Below are 21,231 nucleotides of genomic sequence, written 5' to 3'. Positions count from 1 at the left end.
GGTATGAGCTGGTTTGGGACCTTAGTAGGGAATTTATCTTTTGTATAGAAGTAGAGGTCATGACTGAGTTACTAAACAGCTACCTTGCATTTATCATACTAAGGTCTACTTATTGTCAAAGCCATGTTGAAAGAGGAGGTGGTTGAAATACTGGAGACGGTGCTGCAGTGCTAGGTTACTGAATTATTAATTCGACAAGAGACAGGTTAATGCTTTGATGATGTGGTTTCAAACTGAATGATAGCAGCTAGTAAAATTTAAAATTCAATTCAGAAATATGGAACATGAAAGGTGATTTCACTAATGGTGAGCATGAAAGCTATAACCAATTATTATAAAAATCTGATTTCTACTAGGGAGGAAATTCCGCCATTCATACCTAGTCTGGTCGACATATAATTCCAGATCCACAATCAGGTAATTGCCTTAATTTGACCAGCATTTAATGCCCATCTATAACTGCCCACTAATTGCCAACCTGTAATTCCCTAAGAGACAACCATATTGCTGTTGATCTGGAGTCACATGTCGGCCAGACCAGGTCAGGGCAGATTTCCTTTCCTAAAGGACATTAGTGAACCAGAAGGGTTTTCCAACAATTAGCAATGTTTGATGTCATCATGAGACTCTTAATTCCAAATTTCATTTTAGTGAATTCAAATTACACCATCTGTCAGGGCAAGATTCGTCCCTGGAATAATAATCTAGCAAATAATACTACCTAGAAAAAAGCATAGTAGGTCTGGCTGTTAGAGTTGAAATAGAGATAGACAACAGCTGGCCCTGCTAGTAACTCTAACACCCAATGGAAAAACTTAAAATAAAGACCAGATTAGATGCTGTCCAGGATACTGAGGGAAGTGTGTAAATTTCAGAGACACTAGTCATATCTTTCAATCTTTTACCCAATGCTAAGGTAATGCCAAAGGACTAGCGAATTGCAAAATTTTCTTTCAAAACAAAAGGTGTAAGGATAAGGTCATTAACTACAGGCAATTAGGTTAATCTTACTTGTTGAAAACCAATATAATGATAATTGGGGACAAAATTAACAATCACTTGGACAAATATTGATTAATAAAGGAACGCAAACCCAAATTTGTCAAAAAAATTGAAAGCCATATTTAACTAACTTGCTTGAGCTTTTGATGAGGTTAGCAAGATAAGAATGATGAGGATTTTGTGATAAATATAGTGATTTCCAAAAGGTATTTGATAACATGCTCCATAACAGGCTTGCTAGCAAGTTTAAAGTCCATGGAATAAAAAGAGACAATGACAACATGGATGGGAAATAGAGTAATAATAAACTGCTGTTACTCTGACTTGGGAACAGGTAGAGTAGGATTTCCTCCGGTGTCAATATTAGGATCACTGCTTTCCTTGATTCATATTAATGAGCTTGACTTGAACAATTCAAAATGTGCAGTGTATACAAAACTTAGAAGTATTGCAAACTATGAGGTGAGTGATAGACTTCAATAATACAGTTGGCAGATGGCAAGTGAAATTTAATAGAGAGAAGTCTGAGTGATACATTTTGGTAGGAAGATCAAGGAAGAATACTATGACATAAACGTTACATTGGTATATGCACAAATTGAGAAGTTGGTAGAGCAGGTTAATAATAGTAAAGTAAGCATTTAGGCCCTGAGCTTCAATAGAAGCAGACAATGCAAAAGTAAACAAGTCATTGTGAACCTTTATAAATACTGTTTTATCCTCAACTGGAATATTGTACTCGATGCTAATTATTGCAGTTTAGAAAGGCTGAGAAGGCAGTAGACCTTGTACAGAAACAAGAATGATACCAAGGATGAGGGGCGTGAGTTACTTTATCAGGTTAGAAAACTGCAACTGTCATCCTTAGCAAAGAGAAGGTTGAGAGGATATATGATAAAGCTGTCTCAAATCATGAGAGATGTGGATCAAGATGATGAAAAAGAATTGTTCATATTGGTGAAAAGATTGAGAACCTTCGAGCACAGTTTTAAGGCAAAAGGACCAAAGATAACACAAGATAAAACTTAATTTACACGAGAGAGTAGTTAGGATGTATAATACACTGTCTAGAGTGTGGGGAGATAGATTCAATCATGGCTTTCAAGACAGAATTGGATAATTATTAGAATGGAAAGCATTTGCTAGGCTACAGGGAAATGCATGGGAAAGGAATGACCAGAGTTCCTTTTGCAGAGAGCAGACACAGACAAAATGGATCAACAAAGTCCTTCTACTGTACACTGTAATCATTCTATGAATGTGAACTCCACATCCTCATAATGCTGAGTACAAGTAAATTTCACTTGCACACCGATTTAAATATTTCACATTTTAGCTTGAATCTCTCCTTTTCATGACTTAACCCTAATACTGGAAAACCTACTTCTTTGTACCATAAGGGTTTTTTTTTCTTAAATTTAAACATATTTATCACGGTGCCCGATAATTTGCATTAGTCTAATGAAAAACAATCTGGATTTTCAAATCTTCCATCATATTTGTTTTTCATCCTGCTGAATAGCATCTGAGATCTGAACTCATTGTCCACTCCAAAGCCACAAAATCGTTCCTATAATACAGGTATGCAGCCCGATACTACATACAGTAATCTGATGTATCCTTATGGATTCACATAGATTTGCTTTTGTATACTATACAATGCAATAAAAGCCAGAAATTTTGTTTGTGTCTGATTGGCTTATTTAAATCCTACTATGAGCCACCTTACAGCTGTAACCTGCTCCAACTCTTACAACTCTCCAAAAACTCACCATTGCTCCAATTCTGACTTCTTGAACATCCCAAATTTGCTTTGCCCTTCTGATATAAGCTTTGTCCTCAACTGTCTATGCCCCAAACTCTCAAATTCTCTTTCCAAGAAGTTCTACTTAGCTTGTCTTTCTCCTACCTTTTGATCCTCCTTAACACCAACCTCTTCCATCAAGTTTCTGATCAATTACTGTAATGCTTGCATTTGGTTACTCGTTTGTCTGATAAGGCACCTGTATACATCTGAAATTTTACTACGTTGAAAACACTATCTTGATACGAATTGTTGTCAAGTGTTGCCAAATGCCCGCTCAACTTCTAAACTCAAATTCTTCTACTCTTCCACAGTACTTACTTCTATTTGAACAAGCCGAAGGCCCTAGCAACGTGACAACAGCGTAACTTTCAGTGTTTGCATTTGATAACAGTACTTATGTGCTGGATGTTTGCAAACTTGCAGTGAATTTTCAATAATGGGGCTCGTCACCTATAAATGCGTTTTAACAGAATTTGTCACTGACTGCATGTGATAGATGTCCTTAAAAAGGATATATAGATAAAAATAAAGATACACTTCAGCCATGACTTCCTGTGGCGTATTTTGAAGAATGTAAAATCACCTATACTTCCCCTCTGGGGCGGGTTGCGCTATTGCGCAATCAGGGAATAGCTTTTAGGGGAAAAAAATAATCGTGGTTTCCTTCAACTCTGAGCCTGGTGTGTGGACTCAACTTCTGGAGCTAGCAGCAAATAGACTCTCAAAGAGACAAAAATATTCACAAAAACTGGTAAAACTACAAAACAACAAAAACTAAACCCCTAAAGCTCAGAAAGACTACCTTTCTGAAATTATGAAAGAGGACAGGTAAACACCCAGCTGTGTAAATGAATCTTTGTCCCACACAGAAAGCAAGTGCAACACCCCCCCCCCCCCCAATCCGGGTCTTTCTCTCTCTCTCGGAGACATCGCTGACCAACCTAACCTGATCCGAGCCCGCTAGCCACTTGATTGGCAACCATACTAGCCAGTTGCTGGCCGCTTTGCTTGCCGTTACGCCGCGTGCCAGAATGTCAGATGGGCCTTCTGACCAATCAGTATCGAGCAGTTGGGCAGGGGCGGGGGCCGGATGTGCACCTATCAAGTTAGTCGGAGCAGGCGCACAGAAGTTAATGGTTCGGGTGGACTAATATTGGCGGGGCCTAGTCTGTCTCTGAGGTGCGGGGGCTTTCGCTGTTCGTCGCCCAAGTCAAACTTTACATCGGGACGATCGAAAGACGCCGAAATCCGTCAGACTCGTAGGCGCCCGATACGGTAAGGATAGAGGGCCAAGAATATGCAGAATGAAGTAATAGCGGAGAACCGAGCGCTGGACACGATGACAGACGGCTTTGAAGACGAAATAGATTCTGTGACCGCTGCCGTCAGCACTAAAGTTCGCATTTTAGAGCCGACACCCGGGGATCGCCTGGATTTCAAGCTGGCTGTGCTCTCCGGTAGCGAAGAGGATGAGGTTTCTGAGGTAAAGTGACCCTCACTTCACCATTGCCACTCACGGAACCGTTCTTTTAGTCAATCATTTTGAGGTGCTAGTACGCGGCCCCCTCCCCTTCTGATGCTTTCTCCCCGGCAATAATCTCACCTCCTTTGAATAGTAGGCCCGAGACCTGTAATGGTGGTGGCAGTGCGCACAGATCCGGGTCTAAATTTGTAAGACGAAGCCGAGGCTCGGCGCTGGGCTGGCCGAAACGGTAGGCCGGAGATTGTGTCGGGGTGGGGGGGGAGGTGGGTGGTGGTGGTGGTGAGAGGAGAAAGGGGATGGGGGAGGGGTGGGGGGGGGGAAACAAGAGAAAGAGGAGCCGGAGTGCCGTGTGCGCGTGCGCGGGGACTTGTGCATCCTGGGAAATGTAGTTCGTACGTTCGACTCGGAGTTTGATTGGAATCGGAGCGTCGGGAAACTGGGACTACAACTCCCATTAGGCTACCGACTCGCTGCTTGGTTTTTTTTGGAACCTAAAAACTAGTTCTGGCCTGAATTGTCCTGAAGCCACTAACCCTTTTCGAATTACGATTAATGTAAGTTGAACCATTAAGGACTGGTATATTAAGTATTTCCCACAGTATGAACGCATCGATTAGATTGGACAAACTGCATAAGATGTCAACTCAGATTTTTTTCTGCCCCATTTTCTGTAAATATATTTCGCTTACGTACATTTGACTATAAACGGAGTTCGAAGGTACCATATTATTCCCATTTACGCCAGGAAGCGCCTAACGTAATGGAAATGAGCGAGTAGGCCCCTGGTCCTGTGTTGTCCCCGTTCGCACAAATACCGTATTTCGGGCCTTGTCACATGATTTAAGGTCTGAAAAAGGCTATGTTTCTAGTTTACATCTCAATTATAGTTCTACATTTGATTTTGATCTGCTACCAAAGGAACGTGACGTGCCTAGTTTCACTGTAGAAGAGGTTATGTATGTGTTGCAGAATCGGTAGATCATTCATTTGAGGGAACCGATAATGTCATTACTGTTTTACAATTTCAACTTTGTTTGGGGCATTTTACAGTTGCATCTTAAAATAGTACAAAGCAGCGTTTTTAGTCTGCAAGCGTACACAATTGGGTTTGGCTACAGAAATGGACAAAATATTACAGTTTACAGCGAGCACATGAAAATAAGAGCCAGAAGCAAACGTTACAAATTTCTTTAACTTCAACTTGACAACATTTGGTTTTTTATGATTTAACAGTCTCGGGGGACAACGGACAAGTTAAAACTAATTTAAAAGGGTTTGGATGCTGAGAACAGAATTTTGGTTTAAAATATTTGCACAGGTACAACATAGCTGATTAGTTTATCTTTTTATCTGACATTAGCTAAATTATGCTCAAGCTGCATTGAGGGAATACACAGCCATAAAATTATTTTTTCCTGGATTAACATCAAATGTAATTAGATAACTAAATGGTGCACCTTGATAAAATTATTACTATGGATCACAGTTTTGTCAAAATTTGATTTGAATTTTGTCATTGCTTTATTCAAATTAATGTTTATACGTATATTGAAATTTTGTTTGTATTTGAAGGTACAAACAAGTTCTATGTCCTTAGTGTCTGATAGCTGCACATGGTTGTTTATTATTTGAGAACTTAACACCATGCATGTTGGTGTATAGTTGAACCCTGTCCTGTCACACAAGAGGCAATTATTCTGTTAGCTTCAGTGCCTGACTCCTTGTTCTCAGTGCCCCAGTGGATCTATGACTGTTAATTAGTTCTGGCATTCCTTCACTTTCACCACTTGATTCTTTCTCATGTAAGACTCTGGCATGATGATGTTCTGTTTGTTCTCTTCTGGTTTTGCCCATCTTTACTCCCTCAATTCTAAAGTTTGCTGAACTGAATTGACCTGTTATGCAGTTACAAATGTGTCATGAGATGTGGCTGTGTCACATATGCAATCAGATTTCACTTTCCTCTGCCAAGATCTCAGTCCTCTTTCCTGCCCCATCATAATGTGAAAGCAGCAGATAGACTTCATTGATCCTAAAATTAATGCTGTTTAGTGATTCTCTTGCTTTATCATTCTCCCCAATGTGCACCAAAGCAAACCATTCTGAATTTATTTTTGTCTTTTTCCTGAATTTGCTTTTGTTCTTTTAAGATCAGGAAATGGCTTCCTGCACCCCCCCCCCTTTATGAAGGAGCAGTGTTCCAAAAGCTTCTACTTCCAAATAAATCAGTTGGACTATAACTATTTAGTGGTTGTGGGCGGCACGGTGGCACAGTGGTTAGCACTGCTGCCTCACAGCGCCTGAGACCCGGGTTCAATTCCCGCCTCAGGCGACTGACTGTGTGGAGTTTGCACGTTCTCCCCGTGTCTGCGTGGGTTTCCTCCGGGTGCTCCGGTTTCCTCCCACAGTCCAAAAGATGTGTAGGGTCAGGTGAATTGGCCATGCTAAATTGCCTGTAGTGTTAGGTTCGGGGTATGGGTGGGTTTCGCTTCGGCGGGTCGGTGTGGACTTGTTGGGCCGAAGGGCCTGTTTCCACACTGTAATGTAATCTAAAAAAAAATAACCTAGTGTTGTGCTTCTTAACTTAAGAACTTTCACCTTTTAAAATGGCCTCTCAGCTTTTTAACAAACTTGCATATGTCTACCCATGCAACCTGTCTAAATTCCTCTCCAGAGCTTGTGAAAGGGTTACATCTGAAATGTTGACTTTTCCACCCCCTGATGCTGCCTGGCTCAGTGTTCTTCCAGCCTCCTACCTGTCTATTGTGAATGTATTGTGGCAGTCAGAACTCATGACAACAGCTGCGTATGTGTTTGAATCTGCCATTAATGGTTTTGTTGCGGAACAGCATTTGGACAGCTCTAAACTCAAAAATGACTTTATAGTTGCACAGAATAAGCTTTCGCTTCAACTTTAAGTCTTTAAAATAGTTGTGCCATCTTGCTCCAAACCATTCCTCCTGTGTTGACCCTAAATTTGAACCATGTTAACCGAATTGTACTTGGAGTAGCTCTAGAAATTGCTATGGCACAAGCAGCTAGCTTTTAAATACCTAAGGATCTAATAATCTTTCCTCCTCAATTTATGTACTCTTCCTTGATAAATATTTCAAGGTCAGCTGCTGGCTTAATGTGTCTTTCATTCTATACCTATATTCTTCCTCCCGTTGTTTCTTTGTTGCAAGAATTCTCCATAATGTAGGTTTTGGTGATCTGCACTGTTCTTTGGACAAATGTTGGGAAGACACAAAGCATTATCTTGTTGCCACCACTGCACACCATGATACCGTTGCAACCCCACCACTTCTCAACCAGGATGTTTGCATCATTGGAATCCTGCTTGATATTGAGTTGGGTTTCCTACCCATTGACTCTTTCCATTTAAAAACCTTTTGCCTGCATCAGCATGACCGTCCATTTCTTTCCTTCTGCTGTTAAATCCTCCTAACATTTGTCAATTGTTTCAATGCTGTGTGAACCTTTGTCCCATCATCCAGGCTCTCAAATTTTATCTTGTATATGTTCTAATTGTCCTTGATCTCTGTGCTTGCTGAATCTGTTGGTTTCTACTGTCTTGAGTATTAAAAATGAGAATTTGATATATTTAAGTATCTTCGATCCCAGAGGCAATAAAGTTTCTAGAGAAATTTACCATTCCTCTGCCAGTGGACTCTTGCATTCTCCTTTTGGTTTAAGGTTTTTGCTTGTGTTGACACAATGATATTTTTGGCAGTACCCACTGAAATCACCTAGATGAATGCCTTTGTGTTTCTTTCAAGATGTACTTCTTTGACTAAGACTTTGATCTTCTCAGTTCATATTTCCCTTTGTCAAGTGCCCATTTTTCTGTTTAGTGTCTCTGAAGCATCATAATTTTTGTGTTAAACATGAAATATAAGTCCAGGTAGTTTTTGTACGTATTCTTTCCAGCAGAAGAATTGGATAGGACTCAGCGGTGGATCTGTTGACATACTGTTGCCCGAGATACGATTACCAACTGTAAATTTGTCTTGGTCTCATTAGATCTGTTTTCCCCACTGGATCTGTGAATCGCACCATGTTGAATTTACTGCTTGCTTTTGAATTTTTGTGACTAGGTGTTGCTTCATCAGTGATCTATTCCATTCCATGTTCCAAACTGAGCTCTCCTTTGCAATTTTGGATCACATTGTATGTTAGCCATCATTGGTAACAGAGGTTTCAGCGACTGTTCTGGAGTTTGGAATCCATTTTTATGTAAAAACCTTAATATGCTTTGCCTCGATTATGTTCTTAATTTGCACCTGATGTCCATTTCTACTTTTTTTAAAAAAAAATTGTAGTTCTAAGCATACTTCCTTCATTCGGATATTTTCGTGTGCCCTGTGATGAATGGTAGTGCCTTCAACCTAGTATCAGACCTAAAGTTGAAGTTCCTTCACTATAGCACTCTGCCTACCTATTTCTCTCATCCTGTAGGATTTTTCTTAAGTTATTTGGAAGACTTTCATTGACCATCCTGATATATTCATCTTTGGCTCAGTGTCCAGTTTGTTTCTCTACATATTTGAAGAGCGTTTATTTACACTGTGTGCTGCATTAATGCAGTTGTTTGTGGCAAAGTATTTTGGAAAATATCAATATGTTAAGGGACCTTGCTCATGTAGTTAGAATCCATTGAAGCCTTAAATTAGTCTTAAGGCAGCTCTGCTGGCGTAAGTACAATTACATTATTTGTTTTGAGGAAGAAGGCTTCTTTAGTTCAAATCTTGGAATCCGATCATTTGGCCCAAAAGGTCCACACTGAACAGCATCCCACCCAGACCAATCCCTCATCCTCTTATTTCTCGTGACTACCCCTCCTAACCAGCACGTCGGATAATTTAGCATTGCCAATCTGCTTAACTTGCATATCTTTGGGCTGTGGGAAGAAACTGGAGTATCTGATGGATAGCCACACACGTTGGGAGAATGTATGGAATTTGCACAGTCTGAGGGTGGAATTGAACCCGGGTCCCTGGCACTGAGGTAGGGACCATTGAGCCATGGTGCTACCCTTGAAGTGTTGCTTCTTTTATGGTGGCTTCCTAACTGAGCCTTAGCCTCATCATATGGTAGAGTGTCATGGTGTCACTGATTTATACTCTTAGGTTAAAATTGCAAATAAACACAATTCACTTAATAAGTAGCTAAAGCAATGGGTGATGGATTCCATTGCACTAAAAAAAAGTTTTTAAACATCTGAAAGATATTTAGGGCTACATGTATGAAGATCACTAAAACAATTGCCAAATTCAAAAAAACATCTCACAGCTAATTGAATACTAGTCATTATAAAAGATGAAAAGAGAGAGGGAGTTTTGTCAAACAATGATAACTTCTGGTTCAACCATATTTGTACTACTGTGTGCAATTCTGGGCACCTGAGGAATGCTATGTTGGTTTTGGAAAGTGTGTTGCAGATTCACCAGAATGCTACCATGGCTGCAAAGGATAATCAGAAAGTATAAATCAAATTCCTTTTTGATAGACAAGGTTTTAAGGGATGATTTTGTTTTGAATTATTAGTATTTCATAAGGAATTGATCGAGTCAACAGAATCTTTTCTTACTGAAAGAGAAGTTTCAGAAAAGGGAATGTTAGCTCAAAACCTGAACCAGACTTTCTCCAGGAAATAAGAACTAGGAGCAGGAGTAGGCAGTTCAGTCCTTCGAACCTGCTCAACTATTTGATAGATCATATCCAATAGAGTTGTAGTCTTAATTCCATTTCCTGTCTGTCATCCAGAAATCTTAACTCCCTAGTTAATCAAAAATGTATCAAATCTAAAATTGAATAAACTCAGTGACTTGGCATCCAGTGCTTTCTGTGTACCCAGACTAATGACCATCTGAAGAAATCCTCCTCTTTTTCTCTTATTTGTAAATTGTGTTTTGTAGTTCTCGTCTCCTCCATGTGAGGAAGTATCGTCCTGGATTTACCTTGTCAAGTCTCCTCACAATCTTCTGTGTCTCAGAGATCGCATCTTATTCTTCTCAGCTCCAGTGTTTTACAGGCTTGCTCTAGATCATCCCATCACCTCCGGAATGAGTGAACATTCTCTGAATTGTCTAATGTCTATTATGGCTGCCTCCTTTGTCAGGTAACGAGTCCAGAATTGTACATAAGCTCCAGATATAGCTTTGCTGAGGCCCTGCGCAACTACAGTCCAACTTCCCCTTCATATTCTATTCCCCTTGCAAAAATACCAGTGTTTTACTTTATCTGGATACTAACCTTTTGTGATTCATGTACAGAGGAACCTCAATTATCCGAAGGACACTGGCAAGGAGAATTGCATTTGGTTAATCAAATGCTGGATATTCGTTGCCGCATCGGGACGTTGCAATCTTGTTCGGATGATCCGAAGTTCGGTTAATCGAATGCTGGATAATCGAGGTTCTTCTGTAATGGGGAATCTGGATTCCTGTAACACCTGTTCTGCAAACTCCTTCCTGTTTTAAATAACATGTGTCTCCTATGTTTCCTGCCAAAATGCACAAGGTCATATTTTCCCTGCCAAAGTTTATTCACTCATGGTTTTTAAATCACTTTGCAGCACTTTGTTTAACAAAGTATGGTACAAGTGTGACATTATCTGTTTAAAAGGGGGAAAATCATGTGTGTTCAAGTAATTTGAAATTGGACATTCTGAGGCATGTTGTGAGGAAGTGGGCATTTTGGAGTCTGCGTAAGTGAATGAAGTTAGAATCCAGATTGACTATTATCTCATTGAATGGGCGGAAGATGTCTCGGGAGTTGAATAATCTACTATGTTTCATGTTGGTAGCACAATGTAACACTAATGCATTTGACTGGAAGATTTGATTTTTTTTTTTGGCCTGGTGGTAATTTAACTTATCAGACAGGGAGAATTAATTGGTTGTTCTCTCTGGGTACTTAGGCTCATGATGGATAAAAATAGCCAGGATTCTAATAGGTCCTGTTGCATAGTGAACATCAACTAAAAATTGGCAGTGCATTAGAAGTGTTCCTTTTGAAATAGTTTCCTAATCCTTTGCTTTTATACTGGAAATTAAGCACGATTGGTTAAGCTATTCTTGGATTGCTAGTGATAGTACCCTAGTATGAGTTGACACAACCCATTGAAGGGGTAGGGAGGACGACCTACAGTTATCTGAAGTTTGTGAACAGGAGTATTTTCAGGTGAGATGGGCACTTTGACAAAATTTTAAGCGTAACACAATTTAACTTGATTAGTGTTGCTAAGGCAACTTATTTTCCTTCTGACAATATTGGAATATGCTGTTTCTTTTCTCTGCTGCTATACTACATGGAGTCAGAGACTGAATGATACTCACTGTATCTGACTGGCCTAACTACTTTTTTTTTTACTTCCGAGAACCTGTGTGGGCTTGATTGGTAAATGCATGGTTGACTCTGGAGGTTTCTGGTTTGAACTTCAGTTTTTTACCTCTGGGTTTTCTGACTTCGCTTGGAGTAGTGTTGTGAATGTGATAATTGACCAGTTCACTGCACAACAAGGAGGATGGGCAAAGTATCAAGATTTTCTACTACTGACTTATTGAATGATCTCAATAATAATCAGTGCTGCCAGGATAGTATTAAAGGTAGAGACTATCCTGATTTATTTTCTCGTCCATTGCAATTAAGCTAAATGTATTTAGGATTTAAATTGAGGCTAGGTTGAAATGCAGGCAATACAAATTAGTAAGTCCCTTCCCTTTAATTAGACCACCTAAATGAGATTTGCATCAAAGGAATTCTAAGTAAAAGTATTACACGTGACTTGTATCTTCTGTATTTGTATTCTAACTCTGGTTTCAGTAGTGTCTTATCACAATTGAGGTATCCACTGGTGTTTGGAATATTATCTAGGGTTTTGCTTAACTCCATACTTTCATGCAAGCAGTACAATATCAATAGCAGTGTCAATAAACCCAAAACAAGCAACCATTTATCAGGCTGTGTCGAATTGGTCCAAAGAAGCAATTCTGCTTATAAAGTGGCCACGGCAAGTAGAATTTTGAGAAGGTTGATTTCAGACAATCGCATCTACAATAACTATTTATCTTGGAAAAAGTTCAGCTCCTAGTCCAACATGCAGATCTTGCAGGGTATCGGGAATGGTCAGAGTTGACCTGTCTGTCTTGGTGGATGCAGCCACATCTGATCGGCTAAGACGTGACATGGATCTGGGTTTTTTGTTTTGATTTATTATTGTCAAATATACCTAGGTACAGTGAGTTTTGTTTGCAGTACAGCAAGATCATACCATACAAAGTGCATAAGCTTAATAGGACAGAGCAAAGAAGACCATGTTATGGTTGCAGAGAAGGTGTACAAAGAGCAAGATCAATATGAAATTTAAAGAGAGGTCCATTCAGAAGCTTAATAAGAGGGGAAGATACTGTTTTGAGTCTGTTGGTTTGTGTGATTTAAGCTTTTGTATCTTGTGTCCAATGGAAGAGGTTAGAAAAGATTATAACTAGGGGAGGAGTAGTCTTTGATTATGTTGGCTGTGTGTGACTTGGATTTGGTAGCATTTGGGTCCAGATCCAGTGCTGCTTAGCCTATTTTTATCTAATAGTTGCAGGGTCTACCTGCCTTTGTGGATGATGTCAAAACTTAAAGGATGGATGAACGAATGCCATAGCACTCTGATAGTGGAACGTAGGAAGTGGGAGGAGTGAAAAGGAATGTGGTTATGATTACTTTGAGTCAAATGGGAATTTGCACAGGGTCAAACACAGCAGAATGCTGAATGTCTGCATCTGAATGGTACAATAAATCAGGATTTTGATTCCTAGGGTACTAGCACTGTACAGGACAAAGAGAGAATTGTTGTATTGAAATAAGTTCTCCTTAAAGTGCACTAAAACCAACGTGTTAGCGAGTGGAATAACGGCACTACACAGGTCAATGAACTAAAAGGTAAAAGATGGTTGTGTTCAAGAAAGGAGGTATTTATAAATTTGCAGAGAAAAAGAAGGATCCTATAGAAGGATTCCAATTTGGGTTGTTTAAACAGATATAACATGAATGGACAAAGGTTAAATAATAGTGCACAATGAATAAAATCGAACTGGTGTGAAAATTGTGAAACTTAAAGCACTTTTATCTGGATTTGAGAGTTGTCTATAATTTGAATTAATGGTACAACGATAAATGCATGTGTTTGATGGTCAATAGGTGACCTTTTCACTAATGATTGGCAATTAAATATTACAGGTCATTTGATGCTTCAAAATTCAAGCAAACTAGAAAAGAAGTCGGATGGGAAATCCTAATAGTGTAGGATGAAGTTGGAGAAATACTCTAGTCTGAGTCATAAACTTAATTCAAGCCTATTGCATAGGACTGCGATGAGAGTTGGTTTAATATAATTGGGCATTAAATGAGAAGGCATGGCATTTGATAATGACACACATTTCTCGGAGAATATGCATTGCTTATTAATAATATTTCCAAAAAGGTGGGTAAAGTCCACCCTCCTTTTGCTAAAGAGGTTATAGATATAAATATATTGAAAAAGAACCTTTGAATGTTGCCAGGAAAAAAGTGGGTAAAGTAGTAAGCAAAAAGAAGTAGCTTCTAAGAGGTGCTACAAGATTGTACAGTCATCCTCAGAGTTACAAAAGTAAATGTGGATCCTTTAAAGACTTGGGCAAGAATAAATTTAGGGGTGAATAAAGAAATAACATAGAACAAATATTTTGTACAAAGTTACAAATCACACAACACCAGGTTACAGTCCAGCACGTTTAATTGCAATGCCAGTCCAATACCGGCATCTCTAAATATTTTGTAAGTCTTATAGGTGCAAAAACTATCAAAAGAGGGCACCAACTGTAATGAGTGAAAAACTTGAAATTATTCCATATCTTGGAAAGAAAAGGTAAAAAAGAAACAAATGACTTATAAAAACAAAACTGACATTACCTGCGCTTGATCCTTAGGAGTCTCGTGGAGATGACTGGTTGCACTGCTTGAGATCTTCCAAATTCCCTAGATTCTTGAATATTATCGTGGATTGGAATAAGTAAAATACTATTTAAGAAAGATGGGGGCGCATAAATAAGTAACTGCAGACCATTTAGCCAGGTGTTAGTCATAGGAAGAATTCTGGAAACTTAATTTATGAAAGTGCTAAGAACAGTTAGAAAATCACTTTGGTAGATCCAAAATAGTTTAATGTAAGGGAAATTGAATTCGAGAAACTTAGTGTTTTGGAGGATATAATTAGCAAGGTAGACAAAGGCAAGCCAGTGGATTTACAAAAAGCATTCAATAAGGTACCACATGATACATTAGCCAATGTTCACTGGATTAGGCATACAATAGCATGAAGAGAAGATTGACTAAAGGACAGAAAACTGCAAGAATAAACTGGTCAGTTTCAGGTTTTATAGCTGTTATTGGTGGGAGCTATAGCAATCAGTATGTGGCTATATGATTTTTACAGTCTGTGTTCATGATCTGACATCACTGGCATCCTTCCACTTGCATATGCTCATGGACCTGCAAGGAATCAAATCCATTGAGCATAACATAGCTTCTTATGATGCACTTTGACCAATTTTTGAGATGTGATTGTTTTTATTGGTGTTGGTTGTAAATTTCCTTGCGCTATTGACTGTCGTGGCAATGCCAGCAGGTGCACAGGTGATGTCACTTACCTGTCATCAGCCTGTGCTTGCTTGCTATGAAAGTAGCTGTTTCAAACTCTCATGTCATCTTTGATGCATCTTCAAAGAGCACCATTGATGGTCTAACTGAACTTTTGTTTCTGGTTACCTTGCTGTACAGGAACTTATTGCGTAAACATCCAACTTCTATCATCTGAATGTAGCAGGTGGAGTTGTCACTGGATGATTGCCATTATGCTTCAGCAATTCGTCTTTGAGGTGACTGCTGCTCTCATTTTGTCCTTCAGTGAGATGCCCAGAATACGACACAGACAATTGCAATGAAGGTTAAGTTTTCTTTCTTGATAACTGAAATATTCCATGTTTCACAGTATGTGACAAGGTGTTGAGCACATAACTCTCAAAGCAGAATCTTGGTCTGATTTTACTTCACACACTTATTATATCTGCCAAAGTTGATAGCAGCTTCCCCAATGTGTGTATCATGTTCTGTACTAAGGAACATTGCCATTATGGATCTGAGGGAGCAAAATTTGCTAATGCTTCCAGAAAGGTAAAGATCTGACACCATGATTCATAATTTTGGTTTTCTTGATGCTGATAGTAAGGGAGAGCAAGTTACTGATGTGCATTGTCTTTATAATGGGCACGGTATCACCGTTTTGTGAATGTATAATGGTATATGAAGGCAAAGTAGTGGACGTGATATCTATGGATTTCAATAAGATGTTCAATAATTTCCTCATGGTAGGCTGATTAGCAAAGTTAGATCGAGGAAAAGCAGGGAGAACTAGCCATTTGGATACAGAACTAGCTCGAAGGTAGAAGCGAGAGCGGCAGTGGAGGGTTGCCTTTCATATTAGATGCCTGTGACCATCAGTGTGCCACAAGGAATGGTGCTGGGTCCCCTTTTTGTCATTTACATAAATGATTTGGATGTGAACATAGGAGGTATGGTTAGTAAGTTAGCAGCTGATACCAAAATTGGAGATGTAGTCGACGGCGAAGAAGGTTACCTCTGATTACAAATGGGACCTTGGTCGGATGGAACAATGGGCTGAGAAGTGACCGATGGAGTTTAACTTAGATAAATGTGAGGTGCTGCATTGTGGAAAAGTAAATCGGAGCATGACCATACACCTTAATGATAAGGTCCTGGGGAGTGTTGCTAAACAAAGAGACTTTAGAGTGCAGGTTCATTGAAAGTGGAGAAGTCAATAGAATGGTTTGCTTTCCTTTATTGGTCAGAACATTGAGTATAGGTGTTGGGAGGTCATGTTGAGGCTATACAGGCCTTTGGTGAGGCCACTTTTGGAATATTGTGTGCAGCTCTGGTCTCCTTCCTATCGGAAAGATGTTGTGAAACTTGAAAGGGTTCACGAAAGATTTACAAGGATGTTGCCAGGGTTGGAGGATTTGAGCTATAGGGAAAGGCTGAATAGGCCAGGGCTGTTTTCCTTGGATCATCGGAGGCAGAGGGGTGACCATACAGAGGTTTATAAAATTGAGGGGTGTGGATATGATGAATAGACAAGATATTTTCCCTGGGGTGGGGGAGTCTAGAACTAGAGGGCATAGGTTTAGGGTGACGGGGGAAAGATTTAAAAGGCACTTGAAGGCAATGTTTTCATACAAAGGGCAGTGTATGTATGGAATGAGCAGCCAGAGGAGTTGGTGGATCTGGTAAATTACAGCATTTAAAAGATCTCTGAATGGGTATATGAATAGGAAGGGTTCAGAGAGATATGGGCCAAGTGCTGGAAACTGGGACTAGATTAGTTTAGGATATCTGGTTGGCATGGAGGAGTTGGACGTCAGGGTCTCTTTCCATGCTGTACATCGTTTGTGACTAGAATCCGAGATGACATCAATTCTGTATGTGTTCGTGAATGTTGAGGAACCCATGTGCTTCTGGAGGCTAGCTGTGTTCTATATATTGGGTAGTGGTCTTTTTGTTTGGAACGTAATTTCTGTCGAAAATTATTTCTGAGAAAGCATTCTGGTAGGATGTGCAAACATTTAGATTGGCAAAAATTGATTAGTGATCGTCCACAGGGTTTTGTGTGAGGTAAGTTGTTTCTCAAACTTTGGAGTTTTTTGAGGAAGTTACAAAAAGATTGAGGGCCGAGCATGAGATGTTGTTTATTTTTTGCTTTAGTAAAGCCTTTGACAAGGTTCCGCAAGGTTGGCTAATTAGTAAAGTTAGGTCACATGGTATTCAGCCTGAGCTCGCTAATTGGATACAACGTTGGCTTAACAATAGGAGTCAAGTGGTCACAGAAGGTTTTCAGATTGGAGGCCTATGACCAGCGGAGTTCTGCAGGGATCTGTTCTGGGTCCTCTTGTGTAAATGATTTGGATGAGAATATAGAGAGTACGGTTAATAAGTATGCAAAGACACCAAAAGTTGGTGGCATTGTAGTCGGTGATAAAGGCTTTCTGAGATTACAAAGAGATCTTCATCAATTGGATTAATGAGCCGAAAAATGGTAGCTGGAGTTCAATTTGAATAAATGTGAGACTGCATTTTGGTACAACAAAAGGGTAGGGCTTATACAATTAATGGTAGGGTATTGGGTAGTGTTGTAGAACAGAGGGACCCAGGGGTTCAGGTATATAATTATTTGAAGTTTCTGTCACATACAGACAAGGTGGTTAAAACCGTATTTAGCAAGCTTGCCTTCATTGCTCGGTCCTTTTGAGTATAGAAGATGGGAAGCAATGTACAGGATGTTGGTATGGCCTCTTCTGGAGTATTGTGTCTGGCGGTTCTGGCTGCCCAGTAATAGGAAGGACATTATTAAGCTGGAGAGGGTTCATAATAGATTTACCAGGATGTTGCCGGGTATGGCAGGTTTGAGTTATAAAGAAAGGCTGTATAGGCTGGGACTTCGTTCACTGGAGGAGAGCAGGTTGAGAGATGACATTTTATAGAAGTTTATAAAATCATGACTGGTGTAGATAGAGCTAATGGCAGGTATCTTTGACCTAGGATGGGGGATTTCAAGACGAGAGGGCATATATTTAAGGGGAGAGGAGAGATTTATTTGAAAAAAAAAACACTTTTTTTACACAAGCCTGTTTGCATGTGGAATGCACTTCCTGAGGATATAGTGGATGCAGGCAAGTTCCAATGTTTAAAATTCACTTTGATAAGTACATGAAAAGGAAAGGTTTGGAGAGAGAGGGGCCAGGAGCAGGCAGGTAGGACTAGCTTAGTTTGGGCTTATGTCTGCCTTGCATTGATTGGATGAAAGAGCTTGTTTCTGTGCAGTATGACTCTATGACTTTTTGCTTTCAGGATCTAATCATGTGACGAAGCTGCCTGGGAGCTGGACAATAAAATAATTTGGAGTCAGTCATTAGGTAACTGTAGAATCTTTGAATTTTACAGTATCCAGGAGGCCATTTAACCTGTTGTCTGTACTGATTCCTGAGCCAGCTACCCAGCTGGTGCCTTTCTCCAGCATTAACACTATAGCCCTGTAAACTTGTTCTCCTCAAATATATATCCAACTCTCTTTTGAAGCCACTTGTGGAATTCACCTCTTCCCAGATAGTGCATTCCAAATCCCAACCACTCTGAGTAAAGAAGATTTTCCTCTTGTCACTCTTTGGTCTCTTGCTAACAATCTTGAAATTGACTCCTGGTTACTGACTTACCAATTAGTGCATCCAGAATATCTTCCTTTATCCTGTCAAAATTGTTTATAAATTTTGAACGCCTCAATAAGGTCACCTCTTAAGCTTCTCTGCTCCAAGTTTTCCTTTTATCTAAAACTCCTCATTCCTGGTATCGTTCTAGTAAATCTTGGTGCCTGGAACTGAACACACTACTCCAATTGTGATCTGACCAATGATTTGTAGAAGTGTGGCATCGCTTCCTTGTTTTCATACTCCATGTCTTTATTTGTAAACCCAAGGATCCTTTTAGCTTTCCTAACAATTGTTTCAACTTGCCTGGCCACTGCCAGAGAATTATCCATGTGAACCATGAAGTCCATCTACTTCTGTACTCCCTTCAAAGTCATGTGAGTCTGTATTGACTGTGTTTCATTTTTCAAAATGCATTAACTCTCATTTCTGCCAGCTGTCTGCGCATTTGGTAAACTTGTCAATATCTCTTGAAGTCCCTCCGTATTGTCCCCTCCATTCACTACTCTTCCTAGCTTAAGTGTTGTGTGCAAATTTTAAGATTTTTGCCCTCCACTCCAAATCTTTTATATAAATGAGAAAAAACAAGCATCCCAACTGATCCCTGGGGAACACCACTTAGAACCTGTCTCTTACCTGAGAAATGTTAATCTATACCTACCCTCTGTTTCCTATCTTTTAGCCAACCTCTGACCCACTCTGCCAAAGACTCATCAATCTCAAACATATCTAATTTGGCACCATATCAAAGACTTTCTGATAATCCAAATACACAATATCCACAACCCTGTCATCGACTACCGGTCATGTTGTCAATAACTTAATTAAATTTGAGAGACTTAACCTGCCCTTGATTTAAAGCCATGTTGACTGTTTAGTATTAACTTATTTTTCTCAAGTGTATATTTACCTTTATATTATGGCCATAATGAGTTTTCCCACTGATGTCAACTGACATCAGTTTCCTGGGTTACCTTTGCCCCTTTTCTTAAACAACGGTGTCACATTTTCAATTGTCCAGTCCCCCATGACCAGTCCCATGTTTATAAGGGTATGGGAAATTTGTCAACAAGCCTGCAATTTGCTCCCTTACCCTTCTCAGCAATCCCATCCAGGCCTGGTGACGTCTGTACCTTAAGTATCGCCAGCCTGTTTAGCACCTCTCCTTTATCGTTATACTGCTCAGGTGTTCAACACCCACACTTTCATCTAGGCTATTTGTTACCATCTTCTAATCTGGTAAAGACAGAAGTAAAATATTCATAAAGTATCTCTGCCATATCCTTTTGCTTTAGTTAGCTCACCCTGTTCCTTATGTGTCACAACTCTATCCTTTGTGCATCTTTTACTTTTCATGTGTTTGAAGAACATTCTGCTGTTTGTTTTAACACAGCCTGCCGTCCTTACCTTATGCTTCCTTTTTATCCTTTCTTTTATTCTAGTCTTAACCTCTCTCCTGCATTTGAGACTCTTCTTGATATCTGCTATCATTATTATTCCAGTATCCATTATGTCCCTCCTTTTCCTTATTTTCTGATCAATATCTTTGCTCATCCAGGGTATTATAGCTTTAGCTGTATTATTTCTCACAGGTTTTTACCTATCTTGCACCCTGTTCATCTCTTGAAGTTCTCCAATTTAGCATCCATTGTTTTATCCACCAAAATGTTTCCAAACAATATGCTCCAGTTCAACTTTTGGATCCTAAAATCTGCCCTTTTTCCATCTGGGATCTTAATCATTGATTTTATTTTTCCTTTTTCAATTTAACATTGAACTGTATTATGTTGTTACTATTTTCTACATGTTTCCCCACTCACATGTGAATTACTGGGGTATGTAGTTTGTGTATGTGGGGCCAACAGTTTGAACAATTGTCTTTTTTTTGTTTTCAAACAAGCTAGCTGCAAAGAGAAATTGCTTCTTTCAAATTTCATGTGTTAGCTCAGAAACTCTAGTCTGGTTAACTGAAAAATTCCTAATAGTGAGTTGAATTTACATAAGATTCAGGCTGAGAGAGGGATTTTCTTTTTGATGTAAAATTCAATACAAGAACTTTAGAAACAGGACTTCTGACCTTGGGTAGCAATGCTGTTGATATGAACATAGAACAGTACAGCACAGTACAGGCCCTTAACCCTCCACGTTGTGCCAACCTATTATCCTACATTAAGGTCATACCCTTCATTGTACTGTCTTCCAAATGCTGTGTTGAATGGGCAGTTGACGACCACAGGATGATTGGAGTAGATTTGAAGGAACAGCTTTGCTGGAAGTAAATTGAAAACCAAGAAATTACCAGACTTATACTGGTCTTTGAAGTAGTGCTCTGATCAAGTGGTCAACTTTCCAGTTGTTGCACAAGTAGATTTTTGGGGGTGCAAATTGCATGGATACTGTAGGAATGTGTTTTATGGCAATTGAGTATAATTTTCATTTTACTTCAATTAGTGTAACTGACCATTGAAGGTAATGCAGATAATGTGTTTTTTTTTTGTGCAATAAAATTCCTTTTTTGAACTGTAAACCCCTGTGGCTTCATTTTCTTTTAGTGATTTCCTCGGTCCTCCAATTTTAAAAGAAAATTATTGGTCTCCGACTAGCAGTGCGATGAATAAAAATCTTGTGTGTGCAAT

At 39.5% G+C, this 21,231-nt stretch overlaps 1 protein-coding gene and 1 long non-coding RNA gene across 19 annotated transcripts in view; one reads left to right on the top strand and one right to left on the bottom strand.

Moving 5' to 3' along the window:
- Positions 1-4,536, bottom strand: part of LOC122556651 (uncharacterized) — a 59,769-nt gene extending 55,233 nt beyond the window's left edge. The window contains exon 1 of the long non-coding RNA XR_006313592.2: positions 4,413-4,536. This is a non-coding gene — a long non-coding RNA (uncharacterized LOC122556651). The remainder of the gene's footprint in view (positions 1-4,412) is intronic.
- Positions 3,706-21,231, top strand: part of ankhd1 (ankyrin repeat and KH domain containing 1) — a 159,478-nt gene continuing 141,952 nt past the window's right edge. For 7 of the 18 annotated variants that reach the window (XM_043703634.2, XM_043703628.2, XM_043703627.2 and 4 more), the window contains exon 1: positions 3,708-4,292. In XM_043703634.2, the coding sequence (XP_043559569.2) occupies positions 4,107-4,292 (186 nt within the window). In that variant the 5' untranslated portion in view covers positions 3,708-4,106. Of the gene's footprint in view, positions 4,293-15,141; positions 15,268-21,231 lie in introns of those variants that run through there. The other 11 variants (XM_043703626.2, XM_043703625.2, XM_043703622.2 and 8 more) reach the window with 7 other exon arrangements.

The sequence above is a fragment of the Chiloscyllium plagiosum genome, unplaced genomic scaffold (genome assembly GCF_037043375.1).
Source record: "Chiloscyllium plagiosum isolate Xiang-an unplaced genomic scaffold, Cpla_swu_hap1 HiC_scaffold_16, whole genome shotgun sequence".
Classification (NCBI taxonomy): Eukaryota; Metazoa; Chordata; class Chondrichthyes; order Orectolobiformes; family Hemiscylliidae; genus Chiloscyllium; species Chiloscyllium plagiosum.
The sequence above is the reverse complement of the archived record's forward strand: the minus strand, read 5'-3'. Positions and strand labels throughout refer to the sequence as shown.